Source organism: Schistocerca americana, chromosome 3 (genome assembly GCF_021461395.2).
Source record: "Schistocerca americana isolate TAMUIC-IGC-003095 chromosome 3, iqSchAmer2.1, whole genome shotgun sequence".
In the NCBI taxonomy this organism is placed as follows: domain Eukaryota; kingdom Metazoa; phylum Arthropoda; class Insecta; order Orthoptera; family Acrididae; genus Schistocerca; species Schistocerca americana.
The window spans coordinates 403389761-403414960 of record NC_060121.1 but is presented as its reverse complement, the minus strand read 5'-3'; the positions used below and the strand labels follow the sequence as shown (position 1 = coordinate 403414960).

Below are 25200 nucleotides of genomic sequence, written 5' to 3'. Positions count from 1 at the left end.
GTGGGAAAACGCTTTCTCCTCTATACCTACAACTGTATTTGGACTGACAGTGTATTTCCCACGCTTTGGCGTGAAGCTATTATTGTTCCCCTATCTAAGTCTGGTAAAGATAAATCTCTTCCTTCCAGCTATTGTCCAATTTCCCTTACCAGCAGTGTTTGAAGGTTACAGAATGTATGATCAATGGTTGATTAGTGTGGTGGCTGGAGTCGCACCATCTTCTCACTAATGCTCAGTGTGGGTTCCGAAAGCGCTGCTCAGTGTTTGATCATCTCGTCACCCTGTCGATGTTCATTATGAATAATTTTCTGCAGAAGCGACAAACAGTGGCCGTATTCTTTGATTTGGAAGAAGCCTATGATACCTGCTGGCGGACAGCCATTGTATGTACTATGCACACATGGGGCCTTTGTGGTGGTCTTTCCACTTCCATCTGGGAATTTTTACAGACTGAGTCTGCACGGCTGTCTATCTTACGCCGTCTGAATACATTAAACCATTTGGGGATCCGTCTCGCCACTGGTGAATTCCATATTAGTCCAGTTGAGAGTCTCTACGCAGAAGCCGGTGAACTACCACTGTCATACCAGCGCGACATCCTACTCAGTAGGTATGAGTGTCAGCTTTCTTCTATGCCAGGCCACCCAACCTTTGAACCTTTTTTGGAGTACATTCTTGACCACAAATACGAGATGTACATTTCTTCTCTGTGGCCTTCTGGCATCCAGTTTCGTCACCTACTTCAGCAACTGCAGTTCACACTTCCTGCCACTTTCTGAATGGGTGCGAGCCCTTGACCACCTTGGCTTCAGGCACAGGTTTGTGTTCATTTTGTCCACAGCTCATTTCCGAATGATTAGATCCCGAGGTGACCTATTGCTGCAAATTTCTCGAACTTGGCTCACAACTTGCCGATAGCGTGTTTTTGTACGCTGATTTTTCCAAGTCTGCCCACGGTGTTGGCTGTGATTTTGCCATTGGGGATGATAAGTTTCAGTGCTGGCTTCTTGACCGGTGCACAATTTTTACCGCAGAGCTTTTTGCCCTCTATCATGCTGTTCACTACGTCAGGAGGTGCCGGAAATTGTAAAGTATTAGAAAGCAGTAGGGGAATGAAATTTTATATAGTAAGACCTTTATATTGGTAAGTTGTTTTGTGAAAAGTTTCAAGTGAATCTCGCAGTTACTTCCGAAGATGTAAAAAGCTAAACTTCACATTTTCTTGAGTGTGTTTTTTTTGCTGAGTTTGCTTTAAATCATCATTGTGCATATCACACACGAAATCTTTTGTTATTTTTTCGATTAAGAGAGTGCAGAAAATTGTACAAGCTGACTCAGTTTTGTTTCTCTCGAGAAAATATTACCAGAGATATTATGTCTCAAAGTTGCCAAAACTCACCCGTGCACTGTTGAGAACTGTACTTTAGGGTCAAACAAATGACTGTATTAAATAAATGACCATGAAACTTTACCATTGTTCTTTGGGAACATGTGTGATTGTTCATATAAAATTTCATCAAAATCTTCGTTGGTTGTGTGGAACATTTTCTGAAATTAGACCACTTGACATGAATTGGCCCTTACATAGCCTTGGACTATTTATGGGGCGTTACGGTTGAAATGCAGATTTGGATATAGCCAACTTTGCCTCCATGTCTTTGATTGGCTGGTTGTAAGCTAAGCAGTTAAGATATTGTTTCGTTATATTAGATCAATTCAGTTCACCAGGATAATGTGCATAAAGTGTTAAGTTTTTAAATATTTGTGTTTTGAACATATTTTACTTTAAATAGCCCTCTCTATTTCCTGTACACAAATAGCCTTCCTTATCTCCTGAACTGATTTATTGAAACTTTTATGGTAATATTTCGACAGTTGACACAGTTTTGGGAAGCCATAGCTGGTCACTTCATGGAAATTCACCATGTGTGCTTCCACCTGCTTGTCAGTTGTGGGAATCACTGAATGCAAAATCAAGGAACTGAAGGTCATAGATTCTATAATATTGTATCTTGAAGCTTGGAAAAATGACTATTTTGTCCAGTCTCAATTATAGACTTACCACTCTGGGCAGGTCATCAGTAGTACATATAGTGCATTTACTTCCTTGACATTGACCATAGAAAGATGCACAAATAAACTAGACCATGTAACAGTAGACCCTCCCCTCTTATAGTTCTTTTGAAAACCATCTTTGGGAACGGCTCACTGCACTGGCTGGTGAATGGTGTTTTGCTGCAGTATCCATTCAGGGCTCCATTTCAGGAACCAGCTCCCCAGAAATCTACAGACCAGCAACCTATTGTGGATCACAGAGCTCCCCACTATTCTTCTGTTGCTACACATAAGCCCTAACAAGATTCTTGACAGTCAAAAGTACTCAAAGAGAAAAGGATAGTGAAAGGGAAAAAGAAGAAATAAGAGAAAACGAAGAAATTTTGGGAGATTTCTCCAGTGGCTCTGGATGCACCAGATCCCCCCCCCCCCCCCTGCACCCTCGAACTCTGAACTGATGTTCATGAATGTTGTTCAACCCTACTGGTGACAGAGAGTGATTGTGGGTCCTGACAAGTCCTTCATATGGCTTTATACCTAACCGGGGCATCTTTAACATGATAGTTCAGTGCAACTGCAACAGATGTTCTTGTTATCTACCAGAACTGCAACTAATGTTTGTCCTGTAATCTGTGTTGCATGTTGGAAGCAAAAGCAGTGCAAGTGCAAACGACCCCAGCAGATCACCATCTGTAAGACTAATTACATTCAAGTAGGGCACTTACTTACTTACCTGATCCAACAACTCTTCCTCCCTTGTCTCATACTTAGTGATTACAGTATGCACCACCCCCTATGCAGAAATACTACTTGGTCTGGTAGGGGCCTTGTTATTGACCAGCCTGTTTCCAGTCTTGATCTGTCTCCTCAGTATACAGTACTTCTACCCACTTCAGTGCTGCCCATGCTCTCTTCCCCTCATCTCCAGGCTTCTCTTCAATGGTCACTGCATGACAATATTTGTGAAAGTGACCACTTTCCAAGTTGTCCTGTCTCTTCCGTCTCACTACCTGAAGGACCACTTACATGTTAGGCTCTTTCAAGAGCCAAGTGCCAGTTGTATATGTTTTGCCCCCATGTACGTCGTGTCTCCATCAGACTGCAATGACGAGATAGTGGGAGATGTCACTGATCGCCTCTGCCAACTGTTATCCCCATTTCTATTGTTCCATTCCACTGTTGGCCATTGCCATGGTGAACCGAAGACATTGCAACAGCTATTCAGAATCATCGAAGAACTGTTCAGTGTCTCAAGTAGCACCTGTCACAGAACACCCTCAACACTTTTAATTGGCTTTTTCTCTGTTGGAATTTATCCAACTTGTTTTGGGTTGAAGTTGAACATCTAGGCTCCCCTTGGTCCAAGTGAACAGTGTCTCACAGAGCTCATTACTATCAATGGGCTAGTGACCTCTGCCAGACCAGTGGTTGCCCCTGTACTAAATGTCAACATCATTTATTTTTGGTATAGCTACAAATGTGTAATATTGGTTGAACACCAGCTCCAAGGAGCCATTTGAAGGGTTTGTGTTTGGAGCCCTTCAGATGAATTCCAATTCTCACCCAAAAAAACTTGAGTCATGCATTTCTGTCATCATGCTACTCTCCACACAGATCCAGAACTCTACTTTGGTACTCAGGACGTGGATGTTGTAGCTAGTGATGTGGGTAGGGCATTTATAAATGGGCATTTACCCGAGAATTTGCCTAAAGCAGTTTTAAATGCCCAAAATGTGGGCATTTATACAAAAAAATACTTTGTAAATTTCTTCTGCTAGAATGTATAATACTCCAGTCAAAATAAGGGATAGATGATACTCCCAGTATTGGAAGTTAGTAAATGTAGGCATACGTGTTATTCATTGCCTTTATTACTTAGAATGCAAGGAAAGAAAGCGCGAGTCCGCAGCTCGTGGTCGTGCGGTAGTGTTCTCGCTTCCCGCGCCCGGGTTCCCGGGTTCGATTCCTGGTGGGGTCAGGGATATTCTCTGCCTCATGATGACTGGGTGTTGTGTGATGTCCTTAGCTTAGTTAGGTTTAAGTAGTTCTAAGTTCTAGGGGACTGATGACCGTAGATGTTAAGTCCCATAGTGCTCAGAGCCAACCAAAGAAAGCGCGCGCGCGCACACACACACCATTGAACAGCTGTGTATAGTGATAAGCTGGCTAAAACCCACCACCACCAGCACTACTGGTCGTAGGTCATTGCTTTGTAATGTAACACACTTTATAATCAGAGCCAAAGCTTTGAATATTACTGAAGAATGATTATTGATAGCAAACTTATTACTGAATGTAATAAACAGCTGACATGTGTTTCATGATAATAAATGTATTCTTAAATGTTAAACTATTTTCAGTGAAAAACAAGAAAAAGCTTTTATTGTCAGATACGACATTTGAGACAGACTAAAGTTTTCTGTTCTGCCTGTTTTGTACTCTATTTTCATTTGGTTGCACTGCTGTGAAGATAAAATGAGAACACGAACATAAAAAAGATCTAATAGTGAAGAATTGATGCCCAAGAAGCTGGAATTGCTACATTCAGATAGTAGTAGATCCCTAGAGAATTGGCGGTTATCGGACTCGTGGAATTAGAATCGACACATGACTAATCCCTGATTAAAATCATTATGGATTAACTTTTTTTACTCTAATTTTAGTGAAGTAGTATAGGATAAGTAAAAATACACCTACAGGCTACCTCTTTAACACACAAAATATACTTTTTTCAAGAATTACTTTTAAACTTGAGTTTCCTTTCGTTTTTTTTATGAACTGCCGCAAGAATTGACCTAATTAAAATGTATAGTTGTGTTTACAGTCCAATTTATTTCTCCTAATAACTCTTCTCTAACTCGCAAGCAGATTTTTCATCTTGGTTACACAACTACTACTGAAGCAGTGTTGCAAAACACCTTTTCCAGTACAAAATATGACTTAAAATTTTTTTTATAAGTGCTGATAATCAGTTAACCTTTGAAATGCATAAATGCCTGGGCATTTATGAATTTTGGGCATTTGCCCCAACTTTTAAATACCCAGGCATTTTACATCACTAGTTGTAACACATTCCCAATTTGTGAGACTCCTCTTTGATAAAAGCTGACATGGCTGTCCCATAGTCATTAACTAAAGGCAAGTTCCATGTGAACACTTATGACTCTGCTTCTTACCAATGCGTCTTGGGGATCGGATCACATAAAGTTATTGGTCCTAGTCCATCAATTGTGGAGTAAGACTAGCCAATGGCACTTTCTGGACTAATCCCATAGACAACTTAGAAGTGGGTATCTTACTACTTCAGTTCCAGTGGTACCAACTTGTGCTCAGTTACACAAACACTATCTCACAATTTCCTAATTATCCCATTTATGAAATTGTTGTTGCATACAAAGGCAGTTTACTTTGTGGCAACTGCCCTCTCATGGCTCTCATTAATTTTAGTCATATAGCATGCACAGATGTTTTCCTCTGGGTCCCAAGTCATGTGGGTATCCGGAGGAGAGGGGGGGGGGGGATGATCTGGCTGCCTGTTTGGCTGCAGAAACAGTTAGTCGCGCAACGTTCACCCTTATTGATCTCAGGTACAGAAATGTGGGCACAAATAAGACCTCTCCTCAGTCAGATGGAATATCATCTGATGGACTATTTCCCTTACTAGTAAACTCCACACTATCAAGCAGACTGCAGCTGCATGGTACTTTCCTTTCTGCTCCTCCTGGAAGGGATCCGCCATCCTACCATATTGGTCATATCAGATTAACGCACAGTTTTGTTTTATGTAATGTGCGTTACAGACAATAGCTTACATGCTGATGGAATGACCTCTTCTTATGGACAACATATGAACAGTTCTTAAGGTTATTAGTGTACTCTGTGAAAGTGGTTTTTATTCTCAGATATAATATTTTAAACTACATTTGTTTTTGGGGGGTGGAGGGGGTGGTAGAAGTTGGGGCATCACTCACGACATACTTGGTGTGGTGGCCCCTTGACCTTGCCTGTTTTGCGAGCTGCCCTGTTCATCCACATTTTACTCTGTTTTAGTTCATTTAGGAAACAGTTAGTCCATTTTTCTGCTGCAATCTATTTTCCATTTTAGGGGTAGACTCTGATGAATGGTGGATGCTGCTTCCATCTTTAACACTTTGGCTGCAGTAGATCAGCACTGGGATGATTGGGACGGCTGGCCTTATCGCACACTTAGTCCCAGGGAATACTTGCCTGGCCGTACCCATCTACTGATCTGATTGTTTCGTCACTTTTATTTTGTTATTATAGTTAGTCTAGTTATGTTCATTGCATTTGTACCCTTTTCACTTTCACTATTATGAATCTTCCTGGCTAGATGACAATCTTTACTTTGTAACTGTCGTACTTCTTAATTGGGTTGGTGTCAGTCAGATGGAGGTGAGGTCTCTCCCACCACAGGCATCCCTGGACCCTGGGAGAGCCCTTAGAATACTTTCTACTCCCATAACTATTTCTCAGCTCCACAGCAGTATTGCTGTTAATGCTTCAGTTTTACCATTTCTTCATACTTCTGTAACTTGATCAAATTTCTGGCAAACATTACAAATTCTTGTGACAGGGAGCTTGTGACCTTGCTGTTTAATCCTGTAGCCACCAGCTACCCTGCTGCACTTCCTTCTGTCACACATGTAATATTTCTCCAAAAATGGTCAATTTTCCCTCTGACACACTAAAGCAAATGCTACTATCTTCTCCCTTATCTTCATTGTGTGTCATCATGTTCCTCTTTATTCGTGTCTTCCACCTCTTCTCACATTTCCATGCACTAATGCTCATAGTTGAAATTGACATGCCTGTAATCAGTCATTATTGTTGTATTTGCCGTGAATGGATAGACACTATGTTTTCTCTGTACTATTTATGTCGTAATAATTTCTAAACATTGGATTTTATATGAGATGTAGTTTTTAACATAACTGTCACAGTTAATGTAGTGGTAGAAAGCGTGGTTAGAAGTCAGGACACTAGATGACCCTAATCTTGGCAGGTTGAATATAAAAGATGTGCTATACAAATTACCCAAGTAACACAAATTCCTTATTTGTAGTTAACTAACATTTTGGTGTTTTTATATGTTGTGTATTGCATTGTTATTGGCAGAGTACACCTGGAAAGAGCATACGCATTATGTCCTTCTTGTGAAGGTGTTCTGAAGGACACACTAACAAGGCAGAAAGCATGGCTTCTCCGGCTGCAGGCGAAAGAAAAGTGCAACTCATATCTCAAAGGAAATCAGGTACCTAACCATTTACGATGGTATATCAAATAAATTGTTTTTTAATGGTTAAGATCAGAGACGATAGAGAAATGCTAAGAATACGACAAGAACTTCCTTTGCAAATATGCTGGGATTCAATTCAGTGCCAAAATGTGTTCATCTGACCATTGATGTCCATTACGGTCTTCAGCTAGTTACATGCATTCATGCAGGTGTCACAGCTGCAGAGTTGCGTACTTGTGCCATCAGTAGCAGAGTTTCTGTTTGTACATAGCATTTTGTTTAGTCTTTGTTCTCGCATACCTTTGTGCAGAAGAGAATAGTATCTGTGTACTGAACTGTGTTGAATAGCATCAACTAACTTTTTTAAGTGTTTGCATATGTTTAGTACATTGGCATTGTGTGAGGTGGCTTCGTAATGTAGTGCTAAACAAAAGCAGCACAGCAACATTGCTTATTAGTGACTTCTTGGGCTAATGTTACATTATGTGTACAGGTGAATCTCGGTTGAAGGTTAATAGGGACTACGTCTGTTCTGTACAGATTCAGGGAGAATTGGCCGCTGTCCAGAAAAAGAAGCAGTGTTGGCCATAGCTGAACAGGCTTCAGGGTGTACCCAGGCCTCGAGTGGAATTAAACAACAGGGACAAATATTTCAGCACCTCTGTTGCATATAGTGTCACATGGAATCTGTAATATCACAGTGCCTTTTGATTTGATTGTCTTTGTCTGTTGACACGACATCGAATAACAAACAGTTATGGGCTTGCGAATCTTTTCACGGAAGGTGAGAGGATAATGGCCAAATGGCTGTCATCCTTTGCCTTTTATTATGTCTGAGGTTTTGCCCACTGCTGAAAGCATGCTAGCGCGTGAGAAACTTCAACCAGTTGATTCTACAGCTGATGATCCTGAAAGTTTGGAACAAGCACAGAGGATGGGTTTGTAGGTGATTGGGAGCACCTACATTATTCTCTTAGGGAAATTGTTGGGCTGCGAAAGAAGTCTAGTGTCCACTTTGTATTCTTACTTTATTGGAAGGGGGGGGGGGGGGTGGGGGGGAGGCAGCGGTGTTCTCATCTAAGGTACGGAGGAGATTCTGCTGGTGGCAACTGAATGCACAAGGTGCAGTCATCTGCAAATTATGACTCATGTCATGAATGTCAGCTGCTGCCAAGGTTAAGAGGCTATCATCAGTTCCTGCATGCAGCTAACATATTGGTAAAAATGCTAGCATCAGGCATGAGGTGGAAGCTGAGCTAGTGCCTACCAGTAAGCAGAAATGATCATGGTTGACTGGCATGCGACCAAGTGGAAAAAGAGGCTCAAATGATTCTGTGATGGATCGTAGATGCAGATTTCCTGATCACAGCTGTCAGGTGGAGAATTGTAGGACCATTTTTAATTTAATAGGTGAGATGTGCTTTACATACATAAAATGAGTACAAGGGTAGCAGAGTATGTATGGTGGGCACGGCACATTGGAATTTTTAGGATAGAGAAATTCCCGCACACACAAGAATATCAGCATTCATCGTGGCATCTCGGAGAAAGAAAATGTTTGTATTTGATTTGTGCAGGGGAGACAGAAACAACAGTAGTCTTAGCCCATTGTTCCCCGAACCGAAACTGAGTGTATTGTGCTGTTTCATGCCTTGTGATTCTATTAAAGCTAACCAGTACCCATAAGAAACAGTAGGACATCCTTTACGATTTCCTCATTAAACAGGATTTCTTCAGGCTCTACAGATCTGAATATTGTGTTTTCACCCTCCCGAGCTTCTTTTTGGAAGATTAGATGTGGCACAGTTTCATCCTCTTCACCACATACCCTGCCCTTAAGGGCTTCTGCCTCTATATTTATCATGTGTAAGTATTTCTTAAAGTTCCCATAGCCAGTAAGGCAACCTATCAAGAATTTGGTAGACCTTCTCTTGAACCATAGTTTCACAGGGTGTATATGCCCCAGGAAATCCGGGAAAAACCTGGGAATTTTTTCATCTGGAAAAAACTGAAAAAACTAGGATTTTTGAATTCTGGAAAATTTTTGTTGTTTTAGTTTTCATTTTAGTTGTTTTAGTTTTCATTTTAGTTTTTGTAAATTTGACTGGTAAAAACTGATAGTCTTACAAAGAATTTCACTTTAGTCCTTTACTGCAGGATAATATTGCAGCAATAAAATGTAAACAAGAGGAAAAAGCTCCATAATAAAACTTGAGGCTCAGAGAAAATGTGCCATTTACAACAACAAAAACACGTATACACATAAGTGCCTGTCGACAACAAAATGCGTCAAAGGCTTTAGGATGAAGACCACCTTGGTGACATCAAACTACTTTCAATGAGCGTAATGTCACAAATGTTCAAATTATGGTAGAATATATTTTGAATCTTACATACACACAGCCTCTCAGTTTTGACAATAAAAATCTCAAGCTGACTGAATAAACCTCTGATGGTGGGGGTCTTTGAATCGTCCATACATCTTGTGTTAATGCAACTTAGAAAGTGCATTGTTTATAATAAACACTAAAAAAATGCCAGAACAAACCAATACGATAGGAATCCCAAACAAACTTGCTGTGCTAGGGAGGAGGAAATGTCATCGAACAGTACGCTCCATAACCAACAAGCAGTTTACAGACAGAAGCAAATATTGGTGGTCAGCAACAATCAATGAAAAGTACTAAAGGATTGTCTGAATGAGGGATTTGTGGGTAAAATGTTTTTCCCTAAGATTCTTTCAGTAAATTTGTCTGGCATCTGCCTTCCCCATAAGTGTACAGCCATTCCACTTTAATTCATTCCTATCAAATTCTAGATTGTTATGAATTTAAATGAGTGATCAATAATTTTGTGGCCAAGCAGTATAGGAATTTTATTTATTTAGATTAATTCCATTCTATTCAATTAAGTTAATGGTATCTTGCCAGTTTTTGTGTCAAGCATTGGTCATCCACAAGTCCTTCTGCATTTCCTGAACAATTTCTAACAGTGTGAACTATTTGTGTGCAACTGGTTTGCACGAGAAAAATGTGATAAAAACATTATCTGCAAAGTCATTTATTTATAATTAGTGAACAGTAATGATACTATCACACTTGGTTGTAGTATGCTAAAAAACAGTATGCCTGAGGAAGTGTACCTCCATGAGCAATGGCATACTGAAATCTAACAACGGAAAATTGAGGACGGAAAACAACAATATTATCAAAAGGATAGGTTGTTGCTCATCGAGTAGAGGAGACAGTGAGTCGCAAACAGGCACAATGGAAAGACTGCTGTACATTTTAGCTTTTACCCAAAAGGCCTCTTGCTGTGGTAGAAAACAAACACACACACACACACACACACACACACACACGCACTCGCACTCACACACTCTTAATCACTGTCTGTGGTCACTGTGATCGGTCACAGTGGTCAGGCAGAGTAGCATTTGTGCGTGCGTCTTCTACTTCAGAAGGAGGCCTTTTGGCCGAAAGCTAAAATGTATAGCAGTCTTTTCATTATTCCTGTGTGCCCCCAACATCTCCTTTATGTGGTGGGTAACAATCTATCCTTTTTGTAATACTGTTGCTGTACTGAAATCTATTTGACAGACCCTCTTCAGTACAGTTCTAAACATGTTATAATATTCCATAATGATATTTTTTTATTATGTGGAAATGAATTAAAGGTTTTCCAGAATTCAAGAAACACGGTGTCTTTCTCGGTTCTGCTCTGGTTGCTTGTTGAAACCCAGAAGGCTGTATATAACAGAGTTACCTATTATTTATTTTTTCAGACTCTGTTTATTCCTACAGAGAAGCTGGCCAATTTAAGGAAAGCTCTCTTGTGTGAGCATAATATATGCTCCACAGTTTTACAACAAAGTCGTCAGTGAGATGTGTGAGTGTAAACTTCGACAGGCATTATCATTTTCTGTAACACTTTTCCAGGTGTGTGATAATATCATGTCATAAAATACCAATGTTTCAGCATCTTTTGCAAGTAGCTGACTCATTGGCCTATAAAATAATTTGATTGACTAGGATATATAACAAGGAAAAGTTTTTATGAGGATCAGTGACACACATCTTGGCTGTCTTGCAACCCAACTAAAAATCTAGATTGAGCTTTACATTTTTCCAAGCAATGTTACATCTGAAAATGTGTGTTTCTACTGCAGTAAGCAACCAAGTAGCGTGTAAACGGACCAGTCGAGATAAAATTAATTTATGTCTGCTCTAAGTAATTGTTCCATCTACTTATATCAGAAAATTTACTTGCTAATTATTTAATGTGACTTCTGTTCAACAGGTGTATGGCAGACTGCTGGCTGCAGCTCGTTCTACTGTCCAGCTGGCTCGAGCACTATCAGCTAGTATTTGCGTCATTATGCTAGCGAGTGCATCAGTAACTGAAGAGTACTTGCAGATACCGCCATCATTAGTGGCATTGTCATTCTTGCCCCACCCTCTGCCAGCTTCGGAGTCATTAAGGGAATGGCTCCTTTTTTGCCATCGCTCAATTACTCTGGTTGTGGCAGGGATGTTATTCCAAGTTATTGCTGCCATGAGTGCGGGTAAAACTTGGTATCTATGTGATGTTTGTGGTATTGCAGGTTGGGCATTCTTACTTCTGCAGTATGTAGCTGCTTTACATCTGCCACTTAAAGACTACATTCGTATGGAAGATGCTGACTGTCTGCATGTGAGTCCTGTAGCACATATTTAAATTACACATCATTCTTGTGTAGTCAGTTTAATCCAACTCTATGAAACACGAAGGGGGGAAAAAAAAAGCAAGCGACAGCGTAGATGATGAAATTGATATTAGGTCTCTGAGATGTTCAGTGCAAAATTGAATATTAATATGAACTTTCTGTCACTTACAGAATGGTTAATATGGGGGGGGGGGGGGGGGGGGACCCTTCAGTAGTTATCATACGTGCCAGCATTTTTAACCCCAAAGTCCTTTCGTTTTGAAGTGATCCTGAGAAATAGCTGTGATTATTCAGGGTAACAGATAAAACATTGATAATCCTGATGATTGAGAGACCACATTACTGACAGTTGAGAAAAAAGTGTCTTTCCATCTTCTTATATCAACTGTACAGTGCATATGAACATGCTGATAAACCTCACAAGCACGAAACCTCAATTTAAATGTTACATATACACAAAAAAAAACGGTTTTCATCTGTCTGAGATTTCAGTTCATATATGACTTAACTGAAGCATCTTCCCCTTGACTGTAGTTTAACAGAAATTTTTTATTCTGTGGTGGCTTTATATACGGCATCACAGTTTTATCACACATCTTTTACTAATGAAACCTACAGGACTACACTTCAGAGTGACATAGATACATGATACTATTTTTCAACATAGTCTCTAAATTTCTATAAGAATGGTCAGAACATTCTTTCCAGCCATTCAGTTTCTTGGCGGTAGAAATCTGCTCCCTGGTCACCGAGACATTTGAAAACAGCTGTGTGAACTTGCACATCATTGGAAAATCTGTTCTTTCAATTTGCCAATTATATCAACGTGAACGGGGTCAGTGTCGGTGGATTTCTTTCTCTTTAAGCATCATGCATGTGTGCGCAGCCATGGTCGTATTGTTGGCACAACTTTGCTACAGTTCGTTGTGATATCTGCATTTTGTCCATAAACTGCCAGAATTTCACAGTGAATCTGTGTGCAATTTAGGCTTCCTGCCCACAAGAATCTTACTGTCCCACATATATCAACTCTACAGTTCATTTCCAGAAGCTGCACTACTTGTCTCCCACACTGAGATGTGCGTGTTACCCATATTGCAACAGAACTGCAGGAGATCCAGACCATGTACTATCTTCTGACATGGTGCCACTCTTCATGTGTAATAGTTTTAGCTTGAGACAACACATGCAATTTAGTTTTTGAAGCCTCTCGAGTAAATCAGTAAGGTTATGATCCCCACATGTATGCAGTGTTCTTCATATATACAGTGCATCACTGTATGGGCATGTACTTCCAATCAAACTAAAATTTGCTGTTGGAAGACCCATTTACAATAACAGCTGTAAGGACTATTCGTAATTACCTACTGATCTTACTGTTTACTGCCTCCTTGATGGTACAGAAAAAAATTTTGCATACAAGAACACACACCTATCTCAAAATAAAGTACTTAGTCATTATGTTTGGTTTTTTAAGTGTTTCTTCACCCAAAATGAAACCTACAAATGTTTTGAAGAAACTTTTAATTGTCAAGCTCATATTCAGTACTATTTATTGCTAATGACCAGTTTCAACACTTAAAACTGTCATTCTGTGTGTTGTTATGCTTCCTGTTCCATTATGGCTGTATCAAACATGCCATGTTGTCATTACAGTGGATAGTATGTAGAATATTCCACAAAGGTTTGTTAAAAATAAGACAGGTTTGTCACAAATAAAAACAATACAGTTAAACAGCAGCAGTTTTTAAGGAGTAGTCATAAAGTTCAACTTCTCCCTTCGAATAAAAGTTACATAGATAATTTTTTTGCAGGCATTTATCTGCAGTACCTGTATACATCGAAATCTCCACATCACAGTATTGTATCATCTCTGGAAGAGACAAAATGAAATGGCACGGACTGTTGAATATTTTGCAGTAATTTTAGGCAGCAGTGGAAATGTTACGGTTGTCAGACCAATCAGATGGCTAAAGATGTTGTTGTATGGATTGACCTTACAGAGCTCCATTGTTTTTGCCACTGCTCAAAATGAATTACAGCATGATACGTGTTACTGAAGGACTGTGCTACTTTGTTTTGGTTCTTCTGTTGGCGTGCAAAAGTGCAAGGATTTTAATTTTTACTGGGGCTACATGCATGTATGTGCAAACAAACAAAGAATTGTGGAACTTTTTAGGTGATAATTAATACTTTGATTCACTGTCACGGAAAAGGGTGATTCCATGACAGTTGGTCTAGGGGTTCCTGTGGTAACTTAACGCATACATGAAAGTATGCAGTTTAATAAAGACAGAAACTTTATGTACAGCTCATGCATTATATTGAAGTCCCAAAGAGCATAGCTGGAGTCCAGGGTCATAGTGAGTTTAGTTTCATGAGGGCAGGGTACAGAATAAGTCACAACAATGAAAATGAGAGAATGAATGCAAATGGTCTCTGCACCCGGTTATGTGCTGTCAGTTAGTTACTCAGTGAGCCCTGACAGCGCACAGCCCGCAAACTCTGGGCAGTGGTGGATACAGAAAAACCTCCAGGAGGGGGTGCTAAAGATATCTTGAGCTACCTTTACTTTTACCTTAATAAAAAATAATCAAGTCACATGTAGAATTTAAGAAAGTTTCATTTAAACTGATTACACACATATACAAGTCAGTGCCATCTTATGATATAAAAAAGTTACAGTTGTGGTTCTCTTCCTTAAATGTTGAATCCTGTGTGCCTATTCTCCCGTGCAATAGGACAATCCTTTCTGTAATAGGACAATCAGTGTCAGGGCGAGCATTCAACAGAGCTAAGCCATTAAGTTGATCCTCCTCCATTGTCGACCTTAGCCATGTCTTCGTACGCCAAAATTGTTAAAAACTTCTTTCTACTATAGCAGTTGATGCAGGTAGACAAGCAAATATTTTGTACTGTGTGTGCAAAGTAGGGTAGTCAGATCTAGGACAGACAGACAATGCTTGGATAACAGAATCATGATCATTAAGGGCGTTCATGCTTGTTTGATTATATTGAAGAATCTCTCCCATTAGTCTCTTTTTAGTCACAAAGAGTGATTCTCCTTCAAAGAACGGTAGTTCAGTTAAGCACTGATTCGATATATGTGCCAGATCATTACTGTCATGACACAGTAGTTGTGAGGGCAAAAGTATGTTGAATTTTAAATGATAAATATTTTCTTCAGCAAAACGTACTCTCGTGTCAGTCGTAACATGGTCCAGCGTTGGAATAAAAACAGTTCTTTCCCAATATGTCGTAGCATCATCATTATTATCACAGTTTTCCCTGTCTCTCTGTCTGCCTGTAAGGTGACAAACACTCATCTCCATGTCTAACTATCCCATAATTGCCTTCGCCTCTACAACAATAGGAGCACAGTGGCTATCAACATTGGCTCTCATGCTGTCGTACACCTTCAGTGTCGAATCTAATTTTGCTTTTGCCATCACGACGTCCGAACTAAGGTCTTGTAAGATTTTGCTGACTGGATATGTTCTGCTCATAATGTCGCTCATTGTAAATAGTGATGATAAACTCGCAATTAGAGAAAGATCGAAGGAGAGTATTGGCTTTGGCGGCCGTTGTTCTGTCCCTCCAGCACTGTATTTCTTTAAGAACTTAGCAAACTGTTCTGAGGTCAGCTGCGAATTGAATATCATCATCATCATCATCATTTTTTAATGTTTGCAGTACACCCTGATCCATCAGCTGTAGAAGTGGTGTAACATTTGGGGGCAAAAACTTCGCCACAATTTCTACGTCACATAATTCCTCAGCACTGGGGTGAGATGGTGCATTATCAATCAAAAGGTTTGCATGGTTTTTCCTTAGAAAACCGTCGAACAGAGGGAACAAATTGAGCGTGAAACTGTTCTTTGAACAGCTTACCATCCATCCATGCTTTTTTCTGATTGCAATAATATATGGGCGGGGACTTCATGTTGCAATTTTTAAAAGCTCTGGGCCTAGCAGATTTGCCGATCAGCATTAAAGGCAGCATGTGAGTACCAGAAGCATTGCTGCACGCTAATAAAGTCACATGATCTTTGCACATTTTAAAACCAGGAGCATGGTCTTCTGCTTTTTGATACCAGGCTTTTTGTTGGCAATGTCCTAAAATTAAGGCCAGTCTCATCAGCATTTAAATTTGTTGGGGAGAATATCTACATCTACATCCATACTCCGCAAGCCACCTGACGGTGTGCGGTGGAGGGTACTTTGAGTACCTCTATCGGTTCTCCATTCTATTCCAGGCTCGTATTGTTCATGGAAAGAAAGATTGTCGGTATGCCTCTGCGTGGGCTCTAGTCTCTCTGATTTTATCCTCATGGTCTCTCCGCGAGATATACGTAGGAGGAAACAATATACTGCTTGACTCCTCGGTGAAGGTATGTTCTCGAAACTTCAACAAAAGCCCGTACCGAGCTACTGAGTGTCTCTCATGCAGAGACTTCCACTGGAGTTTATCAATCATCTCCGTAACGCTTTCACGATTACTAAATGATCCTGTAACGAAGCGTGCTGCTCCCCGTTGGATCTTCTCTATCTCCTCTATCAACCCTATCTGGTACTGATCCCACACTGGTGAGCAATATTCAAGCAGTGGGTGAACAAGTGTACTGTAACCTACTTCCTTTTTTTACGGATTGCATTTCCTTATGATTCTTCCAGTGAATCTGTCTGGCATCTGCTTTACCGACGATCAACTTTATGTGATCATTCCATTTTAAATCACTCCTAATGCCTACTCCCAGATAATTTATGGAATTAACTGCTTCCAGTTGCTGACCTGCTATATTGTAGCTAAATGATAAAGGATCTTTGTTTCTATGTATTCGCAGCACATTACATTTGTCTACATTGAGATTCAATTGCCATTCCCTGCACCATGCGTCAATTGGTTGCAGATCCTCGTATCCTCGTGCATTTCAGCGCAGTTTTCCATTGTTACAACCTCTCGATATACTACAGCATCATCCGCAAAAAGCCTTGGTGAACTTCCAATGTTATCCACAAGGTCATTTATGTATATTGTGAATAGCGATGTTCCTACGACACTCCCCTGCGGCACACCTGAAATCACTCTTACTTCGCAAGACTTCTCTCCATTGAGAATGACATGCTGCATTCTATTATATAGGAACTCTTCAATCTAATCACACAATTGGTCTGATAGTCCATATGCTCTTACTTTGTTCATTAAATGACTGTGGGGAACTGTATCGAATGCCTTGCGGAAGTCAAGAAACACCTGGGAATCCGTGTCTATGGCCCTCTGAGTCTCGTGGACGAATAGCGCAAGCCGGGTTTCACACGATTGTCTTTTTCGAAACCCATGCTGATTCCTACAGAGTAGATTTCTAGTCTCCAGAAAAGTCATTGTACTCAAACGTAATACGTGTTCCAAAATTCTACAACTTCCCTCTACAATTTCCCTCTCTTATAGTTTCAAACTCACCTAAGTATTCCTTCGTTGCATCACGGTCAGAAGAAAGCTTCTCTCCAGTAATTGGTAGCTGACTGATTCCATGACGTTTTTTGAATCTGTCCAACCAACCTGTACTCGCACTAAAAGACTCATTACCATTCAATAACTTGTTCAGGTAAACAGTGTTCTCGTGAACCAGTGCTCCCCTCAAAGGAGTTCCCCCTTCTGTTTCCTGCGTAAACCAAAGGAAAATAGTTTCATCCACTTAATTGTACTGGGACTGTTCCAAAGTCTGCTGAATTTCAGTGTTTTTCCTGAAGGCGTTGCACAGGACTGTTCAAGCTTCACTCAGTTCTTCTTCCAGTCACAAATGGTTGCCTTACCAACACCCAGTTCCATTGCCAGATATCTGCTTCAAAGCATTCACTTTTTCTTTGAGAGTTAACGTTGTATGTCTGCGTACTCATGACGAAAATACGTACCACTACACCTGAACGAATACAATACAGCTGTATGTGTGCCAGCGATTGATAACTAACATAACTAAGTGCTTTGTGAGCCAACTGACAGTGCACTGACCTCAGACACCAGAAAGGTCTCAACAATACACAACCACAAGGGCAGGGAGCGAGAGTGAGCCATTGTTCCCGTTCGTTACCATGGTGTACCTACTTGTCTGCTTGATATGCTTCATTCTAGAAACTCGTGACTGTAGTTCTGGCTAATCCGAACATCGCCCGCTCCCAATTAGTTCAGATTAACGGGACTCTACCGTATATTTATTTTTATTACGCTGTTTTCCAATGTGTGAAGTCCCATGAATAACATAAAAACTATGAATATTTATGAAAAATTAGGCATTTTCTTTAGGTTGTTTAGAACTATATTGAACAAGACAGAAGAATTATATGCAATTGAATTTTATTTTTGTAGGGGACAATACTAGTGATTTGAATACCTGATAGATCCAGCAAATGAAAACAATCTGTCAAAGTATTCTGTTTTGGAAATTTGTATGAATCAAGTTGTGATTTGCTGACTGATAGTTACAGCAAAAGGCTGGTAAATGGTGATTTTTCCTCATGAAGAAAAGGAACTTGAGTTGTTTTGGCCTGAGAATAAGTGATAACTGTGTGTCTTTGTGATAAAATCATTTTGGTGGCAGGATTTGAATCTTTGCCGAGATCATACTGTGATCCATGTTCAAAGAAAAATCATCACAACTAGAGAAATTTTATATACATTAATGAAACTCTGGCAAATTGGCTATAAAACCTCAGCAAGTATGGGTCAGCTGGGCAAAGGTTGTGTTCAGAATGTTACATGGAAGACGGTAAGAAGTTGGTTGTGGTTATGGCTTTGGTTTCATCTGATAAACATGTGCAGATGGAAGGATGTGATATGTTTAATAGTAGTTTGAGTTCTCTTGGAGCTTTGTGTGTTAGAATTCAAAGGGTCAGTAAACACGATTTGAAAGGCTACATCAAACACAAAGTTAATCAGGCACAAAAGATCAGTGAATAGCATCACAAGTGACTTGCTCGCTGGTTAGTTGCAGCACCCAACATGTCCCAGTGAAAATGAGTACATGAATTGTGCTGGTTATGCTCAACTGTTGTCAGACTTGAAATGAACAATTCTACTCACAGTTGAGAAAATTCATATTCTCATATTGGCACCAAGGAGTTGGTTGATTTTTAAAAAAATCTCATCAGAATTTTGTGTCAGCGAAAAAGTTGAAACATTAACTTCATTATTGAAACAGCCTAAACCAAAAGATGAAGAAAATCATTTTAATTGTATAGTTTGACAAATGTAGTCAAGTAAATTCTGGATAAATTCCTTTGTTGTGAGCACGCTATTTCTCTGCTGTGTCGTCACTCAGAAGTGATAGTCCAGCAAGGTATGTTGGAGTGTTGCTGAGGAATTTGGAAAATAGGAAATACGTAATAGGTACTGACAAATTGAATCTATAAAATGGACTGTGAAGTGCACCCAGTCAACACATTTGATAAGAGCATTGCCCTTGAAAGAAAGTTGTTTGACAGTAGTACTTGCTTTCATGAGCCACTGACTTCTGTAGGCTTACATTTAGTTTTACAGGTGTTGACAGATGTGAAAATTATCGAACTATCAGCTTAATAAGTCACAGCTGCAAAATACTAACACGAATTCTTTACAGACGAATGGAAAAACTAGTAGAAGCCAACCTCGGGGAAGATCAGTTTGGATTCCGTAGAAACACTGGAACACGTGAGGCAATACTGACCTTACGACTTATCTTAGAAGAAAGATTAAGGAAAGGCAAACCTACGTTTCTAGCATTTGTAGACTTAGAGAAAGCTTTTGACAATGTTGACTGGAATACTCTCTTTCAAATTCTAAAGGCGGCAGGGGTAAAATACAGGGAGCGAAAGGCTATTTACAATTTGTACAGAAACCAGATGGCAGTTATAAGAGTCGAGGGACATGAAAGGGAAGCAGTGGTTGGGAAGGGAGTAAGACAGGGTTGTAGCCTCTCCCCGATGTTGTTCAATCTGTATATTGAGCAAGCAGTAAAGGAAACAAAAGAAAAATTCGGAGTAGGTATTAAAATTCATGGAGAAGAAATAAAAACTTTGAGGTTCGCCGATGACATTGTAATTCTGTCAGAGACAGCAAAGGACTTGGAAGAGCAGTTGAATGGAATGGACAGTGTCTTGAAAGGAGGATATAAGATGAAGATCAACAAAAGCAAAACAAGGATAATGGAATGTAGTCTAATTAAGTCGGGTGATGCTGAGGGAATTAGATTAGGAAATGAGGCACTTATAGTAGTAAAGGAGTTTTGCTATTTGGGGAGCAAAATAACTGATGATGGTCGAAGTAGAGAGGATATAAAATGTAGGCTGGCAATGGCAAGGAAAGCGTTTCTGAAGAAGAGAAATTTGTTAACATCCAGTATTGATTTAAGTGTCAGGAAGTCATTTCTGAAAGTATTCGTATGGAGTGTAGCCATGTATGGAAGTGAAACATGGACGATAAATAGTGTGGACAAGAAGAGAATAGAAGCTTTCGAAATGTGGTGCTACAGAAGAATGCTGAAGATTAGATGGGTAGATCACATAACTAATGAGGAAGTATTGAATAGGATTGGGGAGAAGAGAAGTTTGTGGCACAACTTGACCAGAAGAAGGGATCGGTTGGTAGGACATGTTCTGAGGCATCAAGGGATCACCAATTTAGTATTGGAGGGCAGCGTGGAGGGTAAAAATCGTAGAGGGAGACCAAGAGATGAATACACTAAGCAGATTCAGAAGGATGTAGGTTGCAGTAGGTACTGGGAGATGAAAAAGCTTGCACAGGATAGAGTAGCATGGAGAGCTGCATCAAACCAGTCTCAGGACTGAAGACCACAACAACAACAACATTTAGTTTTACTGTATGAAGAACTTTAAAGCTTGTTCAAAGCCTCCCTCGTATTGTCACTTTTATCCATGGGATTGGTAGATAGTTTAATCTGCCACAAGCTGTTCTTTTTTAAGATTTATCATCTGCCCATAAAGCCCAGCTTGATTACTTTATGCAGTAACACGTGTTAAATGTGGTCATTTGCTGCTTTTGTTAATTTGTTCATTACTTTGACTTCTGTATGTAAAATTTCATTATAACTGAGTTCTTAAACCTTTCAATATATCTTGTACAGTTACTTTTATTCTTTCGGAAGACTGGTATCCATGTGTTCTAGATTGCCCTGTCTGTTACATATTATTGCCCCTCTCTTTTTTTCTATCATATTTCTTTAATTTTCTGTTACTGAAAACTTTGTTTTTATTCCTTAGGTGGTGACATTACTGGCAACCCTTACCTTGAGCCTCCTTCCCTTTTTGATGCCAACAGTATCAAAGAGCACACTTAAGAAAATTCAGAGTGATTCTTTTAAAAGGTGGTGTATCTATCCAATATAAGTAATTTTATTTTGTGACTATGTGTATTTCACTGTAGTTTTTATGTGCATCCGAATTATTTATTGTGTGTGTGTGTGTGTGTGTGTGTGTGTGTGTGTGTGTGTGTGTGTGTGTGTTGTAAATTTTGGTAGTCTGTTGCAGAATTAAGTTTGCTGAAATGTCCAGGTATTACAGTATGGTACTCTTAACACACTTGATTTTCTGGTAATTGAAATACTCAGTAATTGTTCATTCATTTTTTTAGGTTAGACACAACTGTGCATGCAGCATCTGAGGAGCAGCCTAAAGGAGTATCAGAAAATTTAAATGAAAAAAATAATATGAAAAGTAAGAAAGCTTCCTCCCATATTGCCAGCAAGTGCTCTCCTGAAATCAATATTGGGAAGAAAATTTGTGATGAAACAATTTTCCATTTTGGTGATACCAGAAGAGATTACAAAAGGTCACCTAATGATGTGTTTGCCAATACCAGCAACAGTTCTGGTCTCTACAATCGTTTTAACAGGGCCAAATGTTATAGTACAGATCCATACTTTGAACAAGATCTCCATCACAGCCTTTGTAGCCTGTCACTGGGAACATCAACACGTCCACGTAGCAAAAGATGGGCCTTTGAATCACGTGTGTATGGTGGCAAGGAGTTCCCTGGATTATTTACTGCGAATGATAGTAGACCAAGGCCTCTTCTTAGCCCACCAAGACTAGGAGTTCATAGGAATGTGACACGATCCCCATGGTCAGCAGGAGGGTATTGGCAGACACCTACTTCATTTGTAGCTGGTCATGATGGTTCTCCTTTATCACGATCGTCAAGTCGCAGCTCTGGATTTGGATCTCTGAGTAGCCGACCAGCTGCAGTTGCTGCTAGCCCTCCAGGCTCACGTGCTGGTTCTGTCTGTGCAGGAGATACTGATCGGTTTTCTGTACATTCACTGCCAGCCTATCCTCCAAATTTTCCACCAACGTACTTCCCCTTCTATGGTGGACCTTACTTAATGCCACATTTAGGAAGCTACGCAATGGCACCGCACTGTTATTTTGCACCACCACCCCCACCACCTGCATCTGCTTCCCCACAGTCATCACCTGCTTTAAGTGATTCTGATTCAAGTTGTGCTTCACAGAAGGGTATAAAGTGTCTGGATGCACATAAAGGACTTGTTGATATTCTAAAGGAAAACTGTTGGTTGTCATTTATAATTGGAAGCAGTCTTTTACTAAATGCTGCAGCCACTGTGTTCTTCATATTCATGAATAGAAATTTCTTAACTGGCGTTCCATAGATAATAATTCATTTCTTTTAGTCCCAGCCAATTTTTGCCTTCTTTGTCGTAGCTCAGAATAGGGTAATTTAGAAGTGTGACCAGCCTCTGTTTTAATGAAGTTTTGCTCTGTACTGATGCAGAATTTGTTTTTTATGTGAACGATTTTATAAGTTGAAATTTTTCATTTCACATCACTGGAGGGGGATAAGTGTCAATTGTGTAAATATCGATGTCAGGAAAAGCTATTGCTTTTGATAATTTTTTTGAGCCTTGTATTTCACAGTTTTGTAAACTCCAAAGATTTTACTCTTAACAAATGTGTTTACAAAAAACAGATATTTATTGACAAGTCAGTAGTCATAAGATACTGTAGACAACCCATGGACTGGAAGTATGCGCTGATACATTATTATTTGTTAAACTGGTCTGTTACTTTTTGTTATATAGTGTGTTTATTTGTGGTCATGTAAAAAACATTGTGTTCATAGAATGTAAATATCATTTGGTAAGTTATTCAAATGTTCAGTGTTGAACAGCATCCAGTTTTTCCCTTTCAGGAAAAGATTTATTACATTATAGGGACAGGTTTGAGTTCCTTAAATTTATACTTATACATAGATTGTACTGTCATTTTTGACAATAACAGTATTACATATAGTACTTGTAAGAGAACTGCACAAAACACTAGTCAGAGACCACTTTGTTCCATTAATGCAAGCTGTGAAAAAGTGTAGAATACTTTCTGAAATTTAGTTCACACTAAAGTTGATGGGAATTTTTTTTTTGAAGTAGTGACCAGTATGTAATTACCAGTGACACTGTGTGATGATAAAACATGTTTCTACAGTTTGTGAATTTGCTGCGTGTATTGTTGATGAGTGACAGCACCCCATTTAAGGATTACCAAAAATCATAGGTACAAAATATTAATGTGGACTAAGGAAGTAGTTAGGAGTTAGTAGGTTTCTAACCAATGCTGGAGTCATTAATTACAAAATCTCTCTCCCCATAATTGGTGACAGTTTAAATGTAGCAACCAAAGATATACAGGTTTCCTATAGTTAATTTGCCAGTTCCCAGAACTACTAACCAAAAGTATTCCCTAACTGCCGCATTCAGCCACTTGTTTATTCTAAGACAGTCCTCCTCACCCCCCCCCCCCCCCCCAAAAAAAAAAAAATCTGAAATAATTACTATTCATTTCTCAGTAATTATCTGAAGTGTGGTAAATCATGACTGCTGTAATTTCTATAATTTGCATGCATCTCTTGTTTAGACAGTATTTTGTGCAGATCTTTTTATGCAGCAAGAAATGACTAATGTGTGAACAGCACATAACAAGGTTTTACTTACTGAGATTTCTATTGAAATTATTAATAACTCTGTAAAAATGATTCCCCCTTTGTCTAACTCTAAATGCTGTTCAATGAAAACTGCCATTATACCGTTATATCAAACTGGAAAAGTCCTATGCTTGTCTTCCTTGATGGATGAGATTTTTTCAGATTGTGTGTGTGTGTGTGTGTGTGTGTGTGTGTGTGTGTAGATATGAGTAAGTTATTTTTTTCGCAGTTGTGAAGAGTCAGTGTACATATTTTAGTTGCAAGATCTTGTTTTATTGTTGTGACTTCTCAGGTGATGTCTATAACTGCCATAAAATGAGTGTTAAGTGTATTTTTTTATGTGACACTGTTATTTAAAAATAAAGTCCTGCAAAAATGAATGCACCTCTCCTACTTTGAGTTATTTGTTTATATTTCATTTCTGCCTCTATTAATACTGGAAGTTCAAATAAAGAGGTTTTATATTTTTTCTGGAGTTAGTTTATTTTTGTGTTACTGGAACTTCAGAATTAACCTATGAAAAGATAAGATTTTTGTTCAGTAGCGTTGTTTACTTAGACATTTTTGTATGACACTAATGGTTCAGTTATTGTGTGTTGTGTGATAACCTAATGCTAAAACAGTATCTCGTATCAGTAGCTCACCTGTTATATTTATTTCTTGCCATTTTTAGTAATTTGTGAAGACAGTTTTGACTTGAATTCCAAAATCTTTGCTAATTTCACGACTGCAGTATGTATGATATTAAGAGGTATAAAAAGGTAAATTTTAATCAACATGAGTAATATCGTGTGGCGAGGGCCTCCAGTCGGGTAGACTGCTCGCCTGGTGCAAGTCTTTCGATTTGACGCCACGTCGGCGACTTGCGTGTCGATGGGGATGAAATGATGATGATTAGGACAACACAACACCCAGTCCCTGAGTGGAGAAAATCTCCGACCCAGCCGGGAATCGAACCCGGGCCCTTAGGATTGACAGTCTGTCGTGCTGACCACTCAGCTGCCAGGGGCGGACAACATTAGTAGTAGTTCAGTACATAAAGTATCTAACACTCAACATTCTAATCGTGGCAGAAAAGAAAAATGCGTGATGTTATAGAATGAAGAATTGACAGAATTGTTGTCAAAGAAATAAAAATGTTAAGGACTGTCACACTAAGGTTGTAGGTCATGTCGTGTGGAAGAACTAAGATACCTA

At 39.4% G+C, this 25200-nt stretch overlaps 1 protein-coding gene across 1 annotated transcript in view; it reads left to right on the top strand.

Annotated features, from left to right (window-relative positions):
* Positions 1-23821, top strand: part of LOC124606635 — a 33401-nt gene extending 9580 nt beyond the window's left edge. Inside the window, exons 4-7 of the mRNA XM_047138630.1 lie at positions 7192-7327; positions 11612-12004; positions 21270-21373; positions 21640-23821. Of these exons, the coding sequence (XP_046994586.1) occupies positions 7192-7327; positions 11612-12004; positions 21270-21373; positions 21640-22678 (1672 nt within the window). The 3' untranslated portion in view covers positions 22679-23821. The remainder of the gene's footprint in view (positions 1-7191; positions 7328-11611; positions 12005-21269; positions 21374-21639) is intronic.
* Positions 23822-25200: the final 1379 nt, after the last annotated feature.